At 31.4% G+C, this 19,526-nt stretch overlaps 5 protein-coding genes across 5 annotated transcripts; 4 read left to right on the top strand and 1 right to left on the bottom strand.

Moving 5' to 3' along the window:
* Positions 1-4,417: 4,417 nt before the first annotated feature.
* OCT59_025810 (uncharacterized protein) lies at positions 4,418-5,435 on the bottom strand (the record flags this gene model as incomplete). The annotated part of the gene is made up of 4 exons (XM_066142733.1): positions 4,418-4,609; positions 4,704-4,862; positions 4,935-5,213; positions 5,277-5,435. The coding sequence occupies 4 exons, from the start codon at positions 5,433-5,435 to the stop codon at positions 4,418-4,420; spliced, it is 789 nt and encodes a 262-aa protein (XP_065992315.1).
* A 4,777-nt stretch (positions 5,436-10,212) lies between these two features.
* Positions 10,213-10,917, top strand: OCT59_025809 (uncharacterized protein; the record flags this gene model as incomplete). The annotated part of the gene is made up of 1 exon (XM_066142731.1): positions 10,213-10,917. The coding sequence occupies one exon, from the start codon at positions 10,213-10,215 to the stop codon at positions 10,915-10,917; it is 705 nt and encodes a 234-aa protein (XP_065992314.1).
* A 4,087-nt stretch (positions 10,918-15,004) lies between these two features.
* On the top strand, positions 15,005-15,325 carry OCT59_025808 (uncharacterized protein; the record flags this gene model as incomplete). The annotated part of the gene is made up of 1 exon (XM_066142730.1): positions 15,005-15,325. The coding sequence occupies one exon, from the start codon at positions 15,005-15,007 to the stop codon at positions 15,323-15,325; it is 321 nt and encodes a 106-aa protein (XP_065992313.1).
* A 472-nt stretch (positions 15,326-15,797) lies between these two features.
* Positions 15,798-16,137, top strand: OCT59_025807 (uncharacterized protein; the record flags this gene model as incomplete). The annotated part of the gene is made up of 2 exons (XM_066142729.1): positions 15,798-15,840; positions 15,908-16,137. 2 exons carry the CDS (start codon positions 15,798-15,800, stop codon positions 16,135-16,137), a joined length of 273 nt encoding a protein of 90 aa, XP_065992312.1.
* Positions 16,138-16,322: 185 nt separating this feature from the next.
* Positions 16,323-17,668, top strand: OCT59_025806 (uncharacterized protein; the record flags this gene model as incomplete). Its single annotated transcript, XM_066142728.1, has 4 exons — positions 16,323-16,403; positions 16,565-16,843; positions 16,908-17,102; positions 17,270-17,668. The coding sequence occupies 4 exons, from the start codon at positions 16,323-16,325 to the stop codon at positions 17,666-17,668; spliced, it is 954 nt and encodes a 317-aa protein (XP_065992311.1).
* Between the last annotated feature and the right edge of the window lie 1,858 nt (positions 17,669-19,526).

The raw sequence follows: 19,526 nt of genomic DNA, 5'->3' as shown, positions 1-19,526 counted from the left end.
GAGAAACTGCAGCATTTTCTATTCATGAGACATAATACGTCTATAATTTTCAAAATATATGGCACTGAACCATTACCTGGCCAAATGCTTAACCCATCATATATCAATGTCGTTATGCCTTTGGAGTTGCGAGAATTTCTATGTGAATGGTATGCAATATTATATGAAAGGGAAAAAGAAGATGTGTTAGGATTTATGGATTTGCATATGAATTAGCATGCAAGACTACAAATTGGCGCCAAAATATTTGGATCTATGATTTCTGGTCACCATGAAAAAAATGCGAATATATTTGCAAAATGGAAAGCAGCTAATGATGATTCAGTTGACACTTATCCGGGTGAAGTCCAATATTATTTTGAGCATGCCCTTAGATTTCCAGAAGGAACGAAAACTCACCTCCTAGCATATGTCAAGTGGTATAAACCTGCACCTTCTTCTAGTATTCGGTTTAAACATAGTTTTATGGAGCCAGAAATATCAAATACCGAATTATGGAAAGCTGAATACTTTCAAGAAAATTGTGATTCCCTGTTAGCGGTTCATAGGATATTATGTCGAGCTACAAAATTTAGAAATATTATGGTAGGAAAACAAAAATATTTGTCGATTATACCTTTGAATAGAAGATTTAACTTGTAGTATGCCACACCACACAGGTCGAAAGATGCCAAATCAGTCACCAACCAGGCATCAATCGGGTATCCGATTGATGCCTGGTTGGTAACTGATTTTTTCAATTGGGCTGCCCGATTGATAGTTGATTTCCGCCAAAATCCGACAACAACCGGCTATCATCCGGGCTGCCCGATTGGTGACAAATTGAGAGTCAATTGATGGCCGAACGATGGTCAATTAATGGTCAATTGATAACTGATTGATGACTTATTGGATTTGCTTAATCCGACAGCAATCGGGCAGTATCTGATTAATGACCGATTGGTAGCGTATTAATGACCGATTGATAATGTATTGATGACTGATTAATAGCTGATTTGTAATAGCCGATTGGTAAAATCGGTTTTATAAAATGTTTATGATGCACCTATTTTATTTATTATATATTTATTTACGCATTATTAATTACAAATTATTAAAAACAATGGTTTTAATTCCAGCCTACATGCGCTTTATTAATTACAATTTACAATATATTCAAAAATTTGATTGTACAATCATAGTTGTAAATATAATTTATTTCAAATGGGAACTTATATCAATGTATACAATCATAATAAAAGTAATATGATTAAGCGAAAATCGGTACGTTTTTGTTTCTGATTGTTCTGATTGCTAACAGGAACAAATTTAAAAATAAAGAATTAATAAATGTTATACATTAAACGAACAAACAAGTTATTAGAAATAAATGGTGATGAAATCTTGCTTACCAAACTCCTAACGAATGTCCGTCAGAAATCGAGTTTTCCGATTACTGAAAGTAGGAACAGCTTAAAGACCATCATGTTAATTATCGAATGAATGAAATTCGTCAAAATCGATAGATATACAAATTCGTTTCTAAAAATGAAATAAAATACGGTTCATTTCTGATTTTTTGAGAAATCTTGCGAATTAGAATATGAATAAGGGCGTACATTAATCGATTAATCAACATGAGCAACTATTTAATAAAGAACCGCTGACAAATGCAATAATTAATTTTCGCTCCTCGGCACAGTACTTCTACATTTCGTCAGAAATCGAGTTATCCAATTGCTGAAAGTAGGAGCAATTTAGATCTGACTGAAACGTTAATTATTGACACGTTAAATATCTCAAACGAATTGTGCTAAGAATGAACTCACCTTTAATAAAGTTCGTCAAAATCGGTAAATACACAATTTGCTATTGATCGCAGAAAATATGTCAGTAGGGTGAGAATTGGCAGTGTTTTTGATTTTTCAAGAAATCTCGCGTATTAGCTAATCTTACAAATAAAATATGAGTAGTAAGGTGTACGTTAATCAATCAATCAACGCAACCATCAAATGGCACGACCACTACATCTTCACCGCTAACAAACTGTAGACTTTTCGCTCCCTTTGATATACATGAAAAAATACACATAACTATGTTATATATCAAAAAAAAAAGCATACCTATTTGTACCATTAGCCCACCATAAAACTGGTCATAGTTACTGATATCAGAAATCAAGTTTGCCGATTGCTGAAAGTAGGAGTAATTTAAAGATACCGTCACGTTAATTATCTAAACGAATTGTGCTAGGAATGAACTCACCTTTAAAGTTCGTCAAAACCGGTAGTTACACTTCGCTTCTGATTGAAGAAAATGAATTTAAAAATATATGTCGGTAGGGTGAAAATCGGCAGTGTTCATTTCCGATTTTCGAGAAATCTCATGTATTAGCTAATCCTACAAAATATGAGTAAGGCATACGTTAATCAATCAATCAACGCAACCATTAAATGGCACGATCATTATTACATCTTCACCGCTAGCAAACTGAAGGCTTTTCACTCCTTTTGATATACATGAAAAAATACACATAACTATGTTATATATCAAAAAAAAAGCATACCTATTTTACTCCATTAGCCCACCATAAAACTGGTCATAGTTACTGATATCAGAGATGAGTTTGCCGATTGCTGAAAGTAGGAACAATTTAAAGATACCGTCACGTTAATTATCTAAACGAATTGTGCTAGGAATGAACTCACCTTTAAAGTTTTTCAACACCGGTAGATACACTTCGTTTCTGATTGCAGAAAACGAATTTAAAAATATATGTCAGTAGGGTGAAAATCGGCAGTGTTCATTTCTGATTTTCGAGAAATCTCATGTATTAGCTAATCCTACAAAATATGAGTATATCAATCAATCAACGCAACCATTAAATGGCACGACCACTACATCTTCACCGCTAACAACAAACTGAAGGCTTTTCGCTCCTTTTGTCTTTGAAGTATTCATTACGAGATAGTATTCCCAACGTGTGATTTTACAAAAAATGTCCGCCCTTGATGTGGAAGGTACTTAGGAACCACCTCGTCTCCCGATTAATGAGACCCTAGATTAGAGGAGGCTAGCCTATCAGGTACAAGCACCTTACAACTTCATCCCTAGGTAGTCAAAAATCTCGGGTGGTTCCAGACCACAGCGTACTATATGTAAAAATATGCATGAAAAAAAATACATAACTAGAATGTTATATCAAAAAAAAGTATACCTATTATTACTTACCATAATACCATTAGACCCATCAGTCAGGCTTGCCTCTAAATGAAGTTTATCAAAATCGGTATATATACATTTCATTTCTGATCGCTAAAAACGAATAAAGTTTATTTCGTTAGAAGTGAAGATCAGTACAAATATTCGCTTACCATTTTTAAAGTTACACTCAGTAAAATGAAAATCGAAAGAAATATGCATTGTCGTTCTATATTTCACTTTGATTGAGTGTGAGGAGCAAAAGAAGTATTAAATTCATCAAAAAATCGGCATGTTCTCGCACCTATAAAAACAGGAGGATATTTGAAACACAACTCAATGAAACCTGTTTTACAAAAAGGAAATAGTGAAGGTTAGCGATAAATAACAGTTTCCGTATCTGTCTCCAGAATAAAATTGGAATATTCCCGTTCACGATTGTTGAATGTGAAAGTGCTTATTATTATTAATTTGTTATAAACTCATACAGCTGAAAGTAACTGACATACCAGTATGTCAACCATTGTCAGTGAACGAGTCCAATAATTTCACACCATATATTATGGGCGTAGAAAGTAAACGGTGATATAATAAGCAAAAATAAACAAAAAATAGGCAACGCATTCGTAAGATGGTATAAGAAAAATTCGCAAATAGGCAAAACGGCAAAAGAAGAAAAATTCGCAAATAGGCAAACGGCAAAAAAAAGAAAAATTCGCAAATAGGTAAAAAGGTTTTGTTGTAAACAAAATGTGCTTATTTCCATATTTATCGTAATCAAACAGAGATCTGGCCAATCAGATTAAATTTCAATGATCCAGATCACTAATCAAATTGGACTATTTGCGTATTATAACAATATATTTGCAAATACGGATACCGATTTATTAGTTAGCCCGACTCGTGAAATTTACAAAATTTAGCAACTTTGCGTATATATGTCGATTTCTAAATTAATGTCAAAAATAATCTGGCTGGTAATCCGCAGCTAGATTAGCTTGATATATCGGTATATCGGTATGATTGTCAGTTGATGAAATAAAATAAAAAAATTAGGTATTGTGAAAATTGAACCAAAAAGGTTGTCTCAGTCTTTAATTTCTTTTCAATCTGTTTGACTCAAGCATTATATTTACTGATATATTTATTAAATTTACTGATATTTATTAAATTTACTGATATATTTATTAAATTTACTGATATATTTATTTATATTTATTAAATTTACTAACATATTTCATTTATTTTGTAATTTACTAATCGCCTTGGCAACTGGATTTTTTAATGGCCCATCGTAGCCTGATTTCGTCCAACTAGGCGCGCTATTCGGCGCCGTTTCTTTAACATACTCACTAGGCTTGTACACCCGTTCACGCTTTTTGTCGCCTTTTGTTGTATTACTATCAACATAGTACAAAAATCTGCGCAGCTTTGTTTTAAAATGAATTAGCATATGCCAGTTATATGTAACCCATTTCAATAAATTCACTTACAGTGCTGGAGCGCTATCGCAAGTTACGCACAACGATTATGTTTCGCTCGTCCTCGCTTTCTGAAATTTCCGGGCTATGATAGCCGTTTTCTGTAATTATTGGCCGCAATTCTTCGTTACTGAACTTTTCAATCAACGGATCATTAATTTTTTTTAAATTGTTGATCGTCTTTGATCTTTTTTTTCTTTTCTATTTTATAAAAAACTCGTAAATAAATAATGATGATTAGGATGATTAGTAAAATATAACATTTATATTTACCTCCGATCGTCGTGAATTTTGGTGTTTCCATCCTGTTTCTTTCTTTATATCATTTTCTGATTTATTTTTGACCCAAAGATTGTCCCTTTTGTGGCGGTGCCGCTGATAGATCATCTCGTATATGACACCTTCCCCTATGGTGTAGGTGTCAAGATCCAATGTTTTCATTAAATTTGGCACAATCGTTTTAACTACAAGATCCTTTTGAAGCTCGAACGTTTTTTCGATATCTAATTGAGTTTCCTGAGGCATTCTTGCCTGATTCCAGAATAGATCTCTCTAAAAATATATTATTATCAGTAAATTTATAAAAATAAAAAATACAGCGAAAGTTTTGTTTACCCTTAATGCTTCTCTCAAATCTTTGGGCATTTCAGATACATGTTGGTATCGTCGTTCTTTTGACTTTTTTCTTTTCTTGCCATCTCTTGGCCTAGAATCAGAATCAAGAATTTGAGTGCCTTCCGGGTTTAATTCTATCAATTGTATATTGACCATCATCAGGAAATTTTATAGCGCGAAAAATTGCGTAAGTTTACGATTTTGTAAGTTTACGAAAGTTTATGGCATAATATTTCGAAAAATTTCAAAATATTACGTAAGTTTACAATTTCGTAAGATTTATGTGATATTACGGTTAAAATATTACGTGAGTTTTCAATATCGTAAGATTTACGCAATATTACGGTCAAAATATTCTGCAAATTTACGAAACTGTAAACCTGCGTAATATTACGGTTGAAATATTTCGAAAATTTACGAAACTGTAAACCTGCGTAATATTACGGTTGAAATATTTCGAAAATTTACGAAACTGTAAACCTGCGTAATATTACGGTTAAAATATTTCGAAAATTTACGAAACTGTAAACCTGCGTAATATTACGGTTAAAATATTTCGAAAATTTACGAAACTGTAAACCTGCGTAATATTACGGTCAAAATATTCTGCAAATTTACGAAACTGTAAACCTGCGTAATATTACGGTTGAAATATTTCGAAAATTTACGAAACTGTAAACCTGCGTAATATTACGGTTGAAATATTTCGAAAATTTACAAGATTGTAAACTGCATATGCAGTAGAACGTATACAAGGGCATGTGATACTATTGAATAATCAAAAATAATATAAACACCTTTTCTTTTATATAAACACCTTTTTTTTTAAGTTTGGGAAAGCAAATTTATTTTTATTTACGAATTTTTTATTATTTACAATTTTTATGTTAAAAATTAAAGTAAATTCTAATTTTTATTATAACTTAATAAAAAAAATACACATTTAATACTTGTTCGCTACTATTTTATAAAATAGTACCCAGGCTGTACGGCGTGGACGTCAGTATCAGTCACAGCCCAAAAAAAACGTGAGTCTCCAGCCGATATTTGGTACGGACTGGGCCTAGCTACTCACTTAATAAATAATAAAAAAATAAAAATAATTATCTTCTTCTACGATACGTAGGTAAGTTTCTCCTTGCCCTACGATCGTCACGCGTGACTAAAATTGATCAAATTTATCAAATTTAAAACATGAACGTAAATATTAATTATAAATTTTATTATAGTATAATTACCCGGCCTCTCCCAAAATCTCGTTCTAAATTCGCGATAATATCTTGCGCCGGTACGCGTTCACAGCCGCCACCCAGGGTTACCATTACGATAAAGGACATAGTTCTAAATATCAAAATCAGTTTGAATATTCGGTAAATACATTTAATTTATATGAATGTAATGTTATTTATTTACTTACATGGTAATCCCTGACGAGGTTCCTCCACTTTTGGCTGCACTGTTGCCTGGAAACCCTCGTTCGAAATATTCTATTTATTCTGATTCAATTAAATGGATTGGTTAATTTGAATTTAAATTCTTTTCTTAAAGAAATTATAGATATTAGTCATATGAACCTATTGGCAACAGAGTCCCAAAAATCTTGGCGGCTTCTACCATTAATATTGTGGTAGGCGCGGTTTCTGTCTCGGCGTATGTCAACAAGTTCGTCCATCATAGCCCAGTTCCAATGGACGTTATAGTGGGAACGACGACGTGTGTGGCGAGGCATTATTAGTAATTTGATTTTGGGATGAGTAAAAATTTGAAAGAAAGTCGTAAAATGTCACTTTAAATAAAATTTGAACAATACCTCTTTGGTTTGATTTTATTTCTCATTTCAATTAAAATTTAATTTATTAGACTTTTCATCATTAAACATATTAATTAAATCTCATGCGGATATGGATTATCTAAATATAAATATCATGATTCTAAATATAAATATAAATCACTTAATTTATTTTAATTTTTTTTAAAAAAAAAATCTTAGTTTGATTTCAATTAAAAATAATTAAAAATCATGTACATGTTTTGGTTATTTAAATATAAATATCAATATATTATATTTAAAAATAAACCAATTTATTATTAGCACATTCTATTGAATTTTAAAAAAATCAATTTTTTTTTTAAAAAAAAATCATCAATATATCATATTTAAAAATAAAACAATTATATTCTGATTAAATATTTTGCGTACATTTCTTAAAAAAATCATAAAAAAAAATCTTGTACGTCGTTACATGCAATTACTAAATATCATCCCCTTGTGATAAATAAAAAATTACGCAACACAAATTCAACACAAACTCAACACAAATTTAACAAATTTAACGAAATTTGGCCAAAATTAATAATTTTTTACCAGAATTATCAACACAAATTAAACACAAATTGAACACAAATTTCAGTCACGATTTATTTATGTCACACCCGCTGTACAATATATAATTTTTTAAAATGTAATTTTATGATATCGTATTTTCTGGCCAATCAAAATTAGGCTGATCCTTGCATGTGATTTAATCATTTAATCATTTAATTATGCACGCGTTTTTGTCTTATTTATTTTTGTTTCTTATTTCTTTATTCTTTTGTTCAATATTTTTAATTTTTTTGTCTCTTCTTTCTATTATTTCTTTAATTATATACAATATATTTACATATATTTCATAATTTATTGCTTTGCAGGTATAGAAATATTTGTTTATTAATACTAATTATTTTCATTTTTTTTTACCTCTTTGTTATTTTGTATCGTAATACTAACAATAATATCCATGTTTCCTTTATTCCTTTTTACTTGTACTTTAATACTAACGATACTAACAATACTAACAACATGTTTATTTTTTCCTTTCTCTTTATTTCTTTATTCTTTTGTTCAATTACTTTGCAGGTATAGAAATATTTATTTATTAATACTAATTATTTTAATATTAACGCGTTTTTTTTTACCTCTTTGTTACTTTATGTCGTAATACTAACAATACTATCTACGTTTCCTTTATTTCTTTTTACTTGTACTTTAATACTAACGATAATATCCATGTTTCTTTTACTCCTTTTACTGTTTCTTTAACTCTTTTTACCTTAATACTAACAATAATAACAATATTTCTTTTATCTTTATATCTAATACTAACGTTACTATAGCTGTTTCTCTTCTTTTTACGTCTAATAATATTGTTACTCTACTCTTTCTTTTTTTTACTTTTATGTATTCTGTATATATTAATAAATACTTGTAATTTTTTATGATTATATCTAATAAAACATACATTATATAAACTTATAGTACAGAAAATGAAGTATTATTTATCGAAATATTTTGAAATATTACGAAATATTAAGTTGTGTAAAATCACAGAATATTACGAATCGTCAAATTATGGAACATTACGCATCATAGAATTTCGAAATATTTTAAAAAGTTGCGAAGTATTACGCAGTAAAATTACGGAATATTACGAATCGTAAAATTACGAAGCCTTGCATACAGTAATATTTCGAAATATTTTAAAAAGTTACAAAATATTACGCTTACGCAAACTTGCGGCGGGTCTGAAAACTTACGAAATAATATGTAAAATTACGAAATATTGCGAACCGCAAAATTACGGAATATTACAAATCGTAAAATTACGAAGCTTTGCATATCGTAATATTTCGAAATATTTTAAAAAGTTACAAAATATTACGCTTACGCAAACTTGCGGCGGGTCTGGAAGCTTACGAAATATTATGATGTGTAAACTTGCGCAACTTTTCGCACTATATAATTTCCTGATGATTAAGCAGTGAATCAGAATGTTTAGAACACAATAAGCAGAATTATACGACATACTAAATGTACCTAGTTCCGATTCCGATTTTGATTCTGATTCCGAACTAGATTCGTATAAGATTTCTGATTCCAGGCTGCTTTTTGTATAAATTTATAAATATATCTCAATTTTTGATAAGTTAACTGACACGAAGGGTTACTTACTCTTCCTTACGAAGCTTTTTATTTCCCATTTTGTAAACTCTATTGAAAGTTATGTTGAAAAAAAAAGAGAAAGTTATGTATCGGTTAGCCTCCGAGGTTCTCTGGGATAAAAAAGGTCCGGTTCTTTATCTATTAGGAAGCCTTGTTGGTAGAGGGCTCAGAAGCCTTCGGGCTTTTGACTTCGGTCGTTGCAGAAATCCAACAACAAGATTTTATAACTTTACTTACTATAAAGGACTGAAAGAACTGAAAATTTTAGACCAAAAAAAAAAAAGACTTATAATATGGTAAAAAAGAACAACGTTTCGCTCTGCAATATAATTAATTCGCGAATGTCGGTATCGTTCTTAACCCACCACGCGGTGCTGACCCGCATAATATATTTTAATAAGGGTCAAGATGATGTCACCAGAAGGGTCAAGTCCGATATTTTTGCAACTAAATCATTTGAGCGAATTACCAAAACGGACAGACCGCGTGATAATTTTCTGGTTTCGCTATAGTAAAACCCGATTAATATTAATTTTTCATTAATACCCCGTACAATTTCCTATCTTCACATGCCACTAAGCAATAATAGTCTATTCAGACCGGACTAATATATGAAATTGTACATATTAAAAGCTCTTTATTCGTCGATTTTGGCATTCATAAATAGGCTATAAGATACATACGTAGAAATTCTCAAATTTTTCATTGAACGCTTCGATCTTACTAAAACATAATCATGTCTACAAAACTTAGATATAAAGTATCATGTGATTGCAAGGAATGCAATGGCAAATATGTTGATGAAAGAACCAGAAAAAGACATCTAGATTTAGAGCGTCATTTAGCGTCTAGCGTTTCCGGATTTGTCACCTTTTTCCCAGAAACAATCGGATTAAGCCAGCACATACCGTCTATCATAGTCCAATCGTAGAAGGATCATCAAGATCAAAAGAAATGACCGGACAAGAAGAGTCAACATCATTTAATAATAATTATGAATCAGATTTTGCCGGTTTTGTCCCTCAAAAAAGGCGTAGACAAGACCAGTTTCGGGAACCGGAAACCAATAAGGAAAGCAATGAACCGATTAATGAATATGAATATGAAGGTGACATTTCTCCAGAAGACAATATGGATTTGGACGACGATCCTGTTGAACAATTTGCTGCGCCTGAAAATGATTCAGAATTTGCATATCCCAACACAAATGTTAATATTGCAGATTCTTGGATATTAACATGGATATTCAAATATCAAGCAAGATTTTGCTTGCCGGATGTTGCACTAGATTCTTTAATAAAGTTTTTTCATCAAGTATTAATGGATGCTAATCAGACGAGATTCAAAGATTTCCCATCTTCTTTATACACTGCGACTAAGTTATTACGAATCGACAACCAATCTATGACTTACGCAGTATGTCTAAGCTGTAATACATTATATAATATAGCTGATGTTGTTGCGGATGAAGGATTTAAATGTACGCATATAGAATTTCCAATGAAACCGAAGGAAAAATTTTGCGGAATGGAATTAACTGTGCAAGTACCGCATGGTAATGGAAATAAAAGACGCCCCAAATTGTTATTTCCATTGCCGAATTTGAAAATACAGATAAACAATTTGTACCAGAGACCAGAATTCAAGCAACAACTATGAAAATGGACCAATCAGGATGTAAATAATGGTATGTTAGCAGATATTTATGACGGTAAAATCTGGAAAACTTTTCCAGATACTTCAGACGTCCCATTTTTTACACCGGAGACTGCAGATTCCCACTTGGGAATTATGATTAATCTCGATTGGTTTCAGCCTTTCGAGTCATCTGTATACAGCTGTGGGGCTATTTATGGGGTTATTTGTAACCTACCGCGTGAAATTAGATTTAAAAAAGAAAATATGTTGACGCTTGGTCTACTACCGGGACCAAGCGAGGTTAAGTTACACAAAATTAACCATTATCTCGCTCCGATTGTTGATGAGTTATTAGAGTTCTGGGATGGGATTGAGATTCCCGCCGCTGAAAAAAATATCCGATTGGCATTAATATGCTGTTCGAATGACATTCCTGCGGCGAGGAACTCGCAGTCACATATCAGGCATCAGTGAGCTGCCATAGGTGTTATAAAACTGCAAATTCAAATGGAAATGGAAATAAGTCAAATTTTGGCGGCTTTGATGATATGGTTGACTGGTTTGTAGAAAGAGATTTGGATGAACATTGACGGAATGCTGAGCTTTGGAGACTGTGTAAATCTGAGGAGGAAAGAAAACGTCATGTGAGTTCAACCCATGTTAGATGGTCCGAACTGCTTCGATTGCCGTATTTTAATCCGATAAGGTACCTTGTCGTAGATCCAATGCACTGTTTGTTCCTCGGAATAGCCCATTGGATAATTAAAAAATTATGGATCGATGGCAACAAGATCACGAAACAAGATCTAGAAAAAATGGAAAAGCGAGCAAAATACATACAAATACCCGCGGATTTGGGGCGTATTCCAAATAAAATCACAACTGGAAAAGGATTTTCCGGATTTATGGCCGACCAATATAAAACGTTTGTTCTAATTTATGCTATCCCGTTGATGTGGGATTTGCTCGCTGAACCAGATCGACAAATTTTGGGGAATTTCGTTAGAGCTTGTTCTCTGCTAGTTTATCGAATTATTGACTGTGACATATTGAACGAAGCTCACGAACGTTTGCTCAAAGTTGCAACGTTAATTGAAGAAAATTATGGTCCGGAAAGAATAACCCCAAACCTCCATTTGTATCTTCATATTGCCGATTATTGCCAGGATTATGGTCCATTATATTCTTTCTGGTGTTTTTCCTTTGAAAGAATGAACGGTATCCTCGGTAGGTATTTTGTGAACTGTTTAATCATTTAAGCTTGCTAATAATTTATTAAATAATATATCAATAGGCTCTTTTCCCAATAGTAATCGTCAAATTGAACCCAAACTTTTACGAATTATAATGCGAAATTGGAGACTTGATAACCTTGTATCCGTTCAATCAAATAATGTTAAGCTTGTTGAAGCTTTAAAATTAATTCAACTACGATCAACTTCCGGAAGTTTAGCAGCTTACGATAATTTTAATTACACTGAGCTGTATCAATTTAGAAAGGTATTCTTCCAAGAAGTTGATAAAATGATTGTCGGTAGCGAACCATTTCCTGGAGAAATGCTTACGCCATGTAAAAATCGGGTTGCCTTGCCTGATGATATTTATCAAATCCTAACTGAATATTATAATATTGCTTACGACTTGCAATTTGTAACAATTGCTGAGTCAACATCAACCAGTTCAAGAGATGCAATAGTTGTGCCAAATATGGTTGATCAATTTGGGCGGGTTAGGATCTCAGCAGAAGTGTTTGGATCGGCAATGGCACCCTGATACCTGAAAAACGCAAATGTTTTGGCGAAATTTATCCAAAACAATGAAACGACCGACTTATTTCCAGGTCAGGTACAGTATTATTTTGAACATACTGTGAGAATTTCGGGTGAACTTAAAACACATCGATTAGTATTTGTTAAATGGTATAAACTGGCGCCAAACCAGAAAACCCGATTTTATACAAGTATTGATAGTGATGAAAAAAGCTCAAATATTGAACTTTTGCGAAATGAATTTTATGAGATAGAGCGAGATTGTTTAATTCCAATTCATTACCTATATAGTCGCTTTGTATCTGGTGAATTTGTAATTGGCAAAAAGAATCCTATTACATATAATGCTGTAATCCTAATAAATAGGCAGTTTCATTTGTGAGAATTTTTACTGGTATAATAGAATTCTATTGTTTGGTGAAAATATAAATTTTAAATATGCAGATTTACTTTAACATTTAATGGAAGTGTACGATGTATTATATTTTTATTTTGAGTAATTAATTAGTTACACGACTATTTCAATTCAAGTAACTAAAATGATAGTTAAATAACCCTTCGACTGTTGTTAATATACAAAAAAGATCAGAATATCAAGACTCGGGCCGGTCCAAAGGACTCACGGCATCCAAGCCAACCGGTCCAGAGAACTCACGGTCATGGTCAAATATTCTGGAAAGTAATGCATACAGCAGGTACTGAACTCAGAAATATAATCCAGGTATTACATTCCCTAACCAATACGCCACTGCAGCATTAAAGTTACAATAAAAAAGTTCCAATATAATTTATTTGATTGATTTTCTTATAAGGTAATCATGCATGAGTAATTAGTCTGTAAGCAGCAATAAAAATCGTGCCGATTATAAAAAAACTCATGATAAATAAGTTCATCAGCTCATATGCGCTGATCTTCGGAACTGGCCTAAATTAAGGATTTAACAATTTAATTTTGAAAAACGTGATATTTGTTTCACAACCCCTAATTTTAATTGCGTTACATGATCATCTTTTGCGGACTGATAAAAAAAAATGGAACTTTTACTTTTGAAATAAATAATATACTATCTATAAACACAAATAAACAACGCGAAAGAAGATGGGTTTTTAACGTTTAGATGGGTTTATGATATAGAAAAGTCTTTCATGTTATTTGTACATTAAATATAATAAGTAACTATTTTTATTTGTTTCTAAAGGTTTTTAACGTGTAGTAAAGTTGTAAAAAAGTGTAAAAGCCTAGAACTTAAAGCAAAACTTGGTATGATTTATTTGTTTATTTATTTGTTTATTTTATATCATATTTTAAAGAATTTTAAGTAATAAAAAGTTTTATCATTTATTTTAAACTTAGGCAAATTTTATTCAAGAATCTGATAGTGGGAAACTTATGTGATCTCTTTAACTCCTTGTCAATAATAGGTTTATTTTAATATCATTAGAATTATCTTATTTAAAGCTTTATTTTGGTATAATTTTACTATATTTGAATCACAAGTTACAGAAAAAATAATTTTTTTTAAATAATAAATAATATATTACAAAAATTAATAACTTAACTAATATAAAAATTTATTTTTATGAAAATATTATTAGTAGATTCTACTCAAATAGAGCTTTCAATTAAGCATAATTTTGTTTGGTTTAAATAATAGGATGCCAAAATATATGAGTTTTTTGAAAATTTCACATACGCTTATTACAAATGTTATATGCACGTGATAGTATTGTCCATCTGATCATTTCCATAATGGTTTTTGGAATATTTTTATCATTTTTATTTATCATAAACTAAATGACTAAAGGCCTCAATTCCGCAAATCGGCGGATATGTTTCTGCCGGTCATCTCTTACGTTTGAAAGTTTTTTTGAAAGTGGATTGTAATTTCAAAAATTTATTACAGGTATACCGATAATGATCAAATGGAACAAATTTACTTGAAAATTTAATGCATATCCTTCAATTTTAATAGGTCGGTGAAAACAAAGATTACATTCAAGTCAGTTTCTTTTTTACGGTTATCGATTTTCTTTTATATAAACCGATTCCGCTTTAATATAATAATAAACATTCTTAACAATTATTTTATATATTCATACCGGTTTTTTCTTATAGTTATTGGTCTTTCGTACGAATATCACAATATTCGGTTTTTATATCTGCATTTTTTTTTTATCTCATTTTTTTATAAATAGTCAAAGGTTATAAATTGATTTTTATTTTAATCCTAGGGGTTATAATGGGCTGAAAGCATAAACATAGTAGCCTTAAATACATTAGGCAAAATCTGATACGAAAGAATGAGAATTTAACGCGAGTAAATGACTCTTTACAAATAATGTCGAATCACTCAACGATCAGGGATATAGAATCTCGGAAAAAGGTTGTAGAATTAGAAAACTGTAATCGTGCGTTAACGGAAATCATGAGTATGCAGAAAGAAGCAAATGATTTTCTACAACAAAAGATCGATATATTAGAAACTCAACTATCCCTACTTAATAATTCAGAAATGGGAACTTTATTAAATAATCAAGAAGTGAATTCGTTCAGCAGTGCTCTGATGTTAGCATCCTCTGTCAAAATAAATAATATCAGAAGTGAGGAGGGTGAGGAGGATGAAGACAGTAAAATTAAAATACGTGAAATATGCGAGTAAGTCTTATTTCGATATAATATTTGTCGAATAATAAAGTCAAATAATAAATAATAGAAAAGTTTGTAAGTCAATGATATATCTTATTAAATAACATATAACATATATCAGTGTTGCTTAATTTCTGCAAATTTCGCGTATCATATTACATCATTACATCGTTACAGTCAAATAATAAATTATAGAAAAGTTGTAAGTCAATGATATCTTATTAAATAACATATAACATAGCTTAATTTCTGCAAATTTCGCGTATAATATTACATCATTACATCATTAGTCTAATGATTAATTGTCAAGATTTTAATTTATTAAATTTATTAATCATTTAATTGTTAATTGTTAGAACAATTGAAAATTGTTAAAATTGTTAAAAATAATGAAAATAATCGATCTGAAAAAAAAATACTGATTTCTTTCTATACTGTGGATATTTTTATGTTTTTTAAAAAAATTTAAAAAAATTGAATTAAATATGTCCAATAAGAAAGATTTAGAGAAAGTAGACGAGCTATTGGGTAAGTTGATCGGCGGACAGCAGATATCAGGATATTACTAAAAACTAATGATTATCTAAATTAATAGCTTTTACCCAACAAGCCAAATATTTTTTTGAAAAAATTGCGAATATTATACAAGGACAACAAGAACAGCAAAATAATGAACCCTACGGGGTGCCAGGTTCTTCACGGGCTGTTTCTTCACGGGCTGTTTCTTCACGGGGTTCTTCACAGGCTGGTTCTCAACAAGAACCAATTCTTAGATCGTCAGATGAGGATATAACAATTAAAATGGAAAAAGCGACACCGCTGTAACTAGCGGTATTAGTGAAAAAGGTGAAGAAAGCGCTGTAATCAGCGCCACTAATGAAAAAGAAGATGAAAGCGCTGGCGCTGTAACCAGCGCCACTAATGAAAAAGAAGATGTAAGCGCTGTAACCAGCGCTACTAATGAAAAATACAGGGGTAATAAAAAGGCCGTCAAAAAAAAAATACTAACGATGGTGACAAAAATTCCAGAAAAGCCATCAGCGATAAAGCAAAGGGAAAAGCCCCAGTCCAATCAAGTTCAGACGATTCAAGTGATTCGGACAGCTCCTATAGCTCAAATAGTTCAAATACTCCCTTCTATTTGACGAAGAGTGATATGCCAAAAGATCTAAGAGAAGCCTTAAGAATAAATAAGGATATCTCAAATTAATTTTATATATATTTATTAACTGATATTGTTGATTTTATATAGAAGGAAGTTATTTGGAAGTATGATGCGTTACCAGAAGGGAGAAGGATTGATTTGGGTCAAACATTCACTAATCAGCGAAATCGTGTTATTAACGATATTATATCTAGTATAATGGAAAATATTAATAATAATATATTTCCTATTTCTAACGAAATTTTATATGATATAATTCACTCCTTTCATCGTCATCGACGTGAAGAGCACCTTAAAAAGAATCGGTCATCGTCAAGAAAAAAACTGCAAGAAAAAAGAAAACATTCCAATTCCAGACGCCATGACGTGAGTAAATAAAGTTTTGTACAGTGTATATATTTGCTTAATACTAACTTCTTATCTAATACAGAAAAGATTAAAAAGGGGAAGACTAATAAAACATTTACAGATGGTGAAAAATTCATTAGTCAAGAAATTTAAGGACGAAGACTTACAATTAATAATTGACAATAACGCTTACCATTCACCCGAGGAATCCGAGACTGATTGCGAAAACGGGAGAAGCAATATTATTGTCAAAGATCTTAAGTGGAGATCTGACACAGTGAGTATTTCTTCCTGCTTTTATTATTTTTAATTTTACCATTTCTGACTATTTTTAATTTTACTAACTATTTCTACCTATTTTTAATTTATTTACTAACTATTTCTAACTATTTCTAACTATTTCTAACTATTTTTAATTTTACCAACTATTTTAATTTTTTTAAGTTACGATTATTTTTGCGTGAATATATTGACCGATTAAGAACTGAACAACCAAATAATAGAAAATTACGTGAGCGAGTTACGGGCAATTGTTTTTGTAATAATGAACCAGCGGCGCCTTTGTTGGCGCCGCATTGGACTCGTTCCAGATATAAAGGAAAGTTAAAGATCGCAGTCACCCAGCAGCTGGACCAGCGTCAAGACCAGCAGTATGACTTGATGAAATTTGCGGAAAGTGAAAAGTCCTTTAATGATGGATATGATGCTGACGTTGGAGAAGGGGAGGAAGAAATGGAAGAGACTGTTTTATTAACAAGTACTGACCAACCTTCCAACCAATCTTCCAACCAACCTTCTAACCAATCTTCCGACCAATCCTCTAACCAACAACCTTCTGATTAATCCTCCAACCAACAACCTTCCGATCAATCCTCCAACCAACAACCTTCCGGCCAATCTTCCAACCAACCTTCTGGCCAACCTTCTGACCAACTTTCTGACGATGATTATCTTGAAATGGACGATTGATGGTAGTGATTGTGGTGGTGTTGTGATGGTGGTGATTTCCTATATTTTGTATTCTATTTACCTATTTTTCACTAATAACCGATCCCCCTCCCCTGCTTTTGCGAATTTTATGTATATTAATTAGTACATACAGTTAATTTTTTTTTTTCTAAAAATACTTCCTTCAAATAATATTATTGTAATATTTCTTTTTTCAATTATTTCTTTAATCATCCAACGATATTCTTTTTTATAAAAATCTTTGACTTTCTGCCTATTTTTTCTTTATTAAATATCATTCCTTGTATATTTCCTTGTTCATTTTGTACACATTATTTCATCATGTATAGTCAAATGATAAATTTTCAGTGGGTAATTAGGAGAATTATTAAATCTTTTAATACAATTGGTGACAAAATTGTTTATTATTTAGAATAAATCATTTACTAGCTTATGCAATATAAAAGAATGTGGGTACATACATTTTTATTATGATTTCCATCATTGTTCGGTTTACTAGTAACAGTTAAAATAAGTCGGCCAGTAGTATCGAATTTTTATTCTTCGATAAGTCTTAGATCAGATAAAATCATAAAGCACATTTATTGAATGAGCATCAATCGGCTACATACAAATCATCTATTACAACTATTTGCAAAATAACGGACCAGCTAATTCGATTTTTGATTGCGTATGAATATTTCATATGCAGCCATACGCAGTCATATACGCATAGTTAACTGCTAGAATTATTGTGATATAACTGCGGATGATTACATATGAAAAACTCAAAAAATGAGTTTAACGGTCCGGGCAGATATTACCATGCGTATGACTGCGTATGAAAATTTCATACGCAGTCGAAAATGAATTAGGTGGTCCATTATTTTCGCAAATAGCTGTAAGTGGTCCATTATTTCGCAAATAGCTGTAATCTGTATCAATCGGACATATGCCTGATTGGTACCCGATTGACAATAATTCGACCTGCTGATAGCCGATTGATAACTGATGGTCAACAATATCCAATCGGCAACCAATCGGTCAACTTCCAATATAGATGACAGATGGCTGATTGTTTACCGATTGTTAAACTGGCACCAATCAGTCACCAATCGGCACCAATCGGTCATACAACTGATGTGTAGCCGATTGAAATAAATGCCTGATTGATGACCGGTTGGTATCTGAATGAATGAATCAGTAACAGATCAGCTACCAATCAGGTACCAATCAGTTATATGACCGATTGATGACCGGTATATTATATTTCGACCTGTGCCAAATAAAGAAATAATGACACATTTGATTTCCATTTCAAGCTTAGTGATAATCGTGTATAATATAAGCAAGAAGATAGTATGTCTCGTGACTTTCATCAAATGAAAAATTATTAATCGCGTATTACATAAGCATAATTTTTGCTCAACAAATTCGTTTAACACGCTTAACATTAATTCAACATTTGAAAATTAACATTAAATCAATCCGAGATGTAAAATTAATAAAATTAATTAATTTTTTTTCGCATTAGTAAGTTGTAATAAATAAATGTTAATTTTTACGTAAGAATAATACTGGGCCTAATTTACAAAATTTTTAATCACTTTTAATGGCTAATTTTTTTTTTTGTACGATGGAAAACAATGGAAGATCGACATTTTAATCACTTTTAATGGACAAGAGACAGAGTTTTACGAATTCTATGTTTTGTGAATTTTATGATATAATATCATGAATCAACGAAATCATT

The sequence above is a fragment of the Rhizophagus irregularis genome, chromosome 6, assembly GCF_026210795.1.
Source record: "Rhizophagus irregularis chromosome 6, complete sequence".
Classification (NCBI taxonomy): Eukaryota; Fungi; Glomeromycota; class Glomeromycetes; order Glomerales; family Glomeraceae; genus Rhizophagus; species Rhizophagus irregularis.
This window is presented reverse-complemented; position numbering and strand designations above follow the sequence as displayed.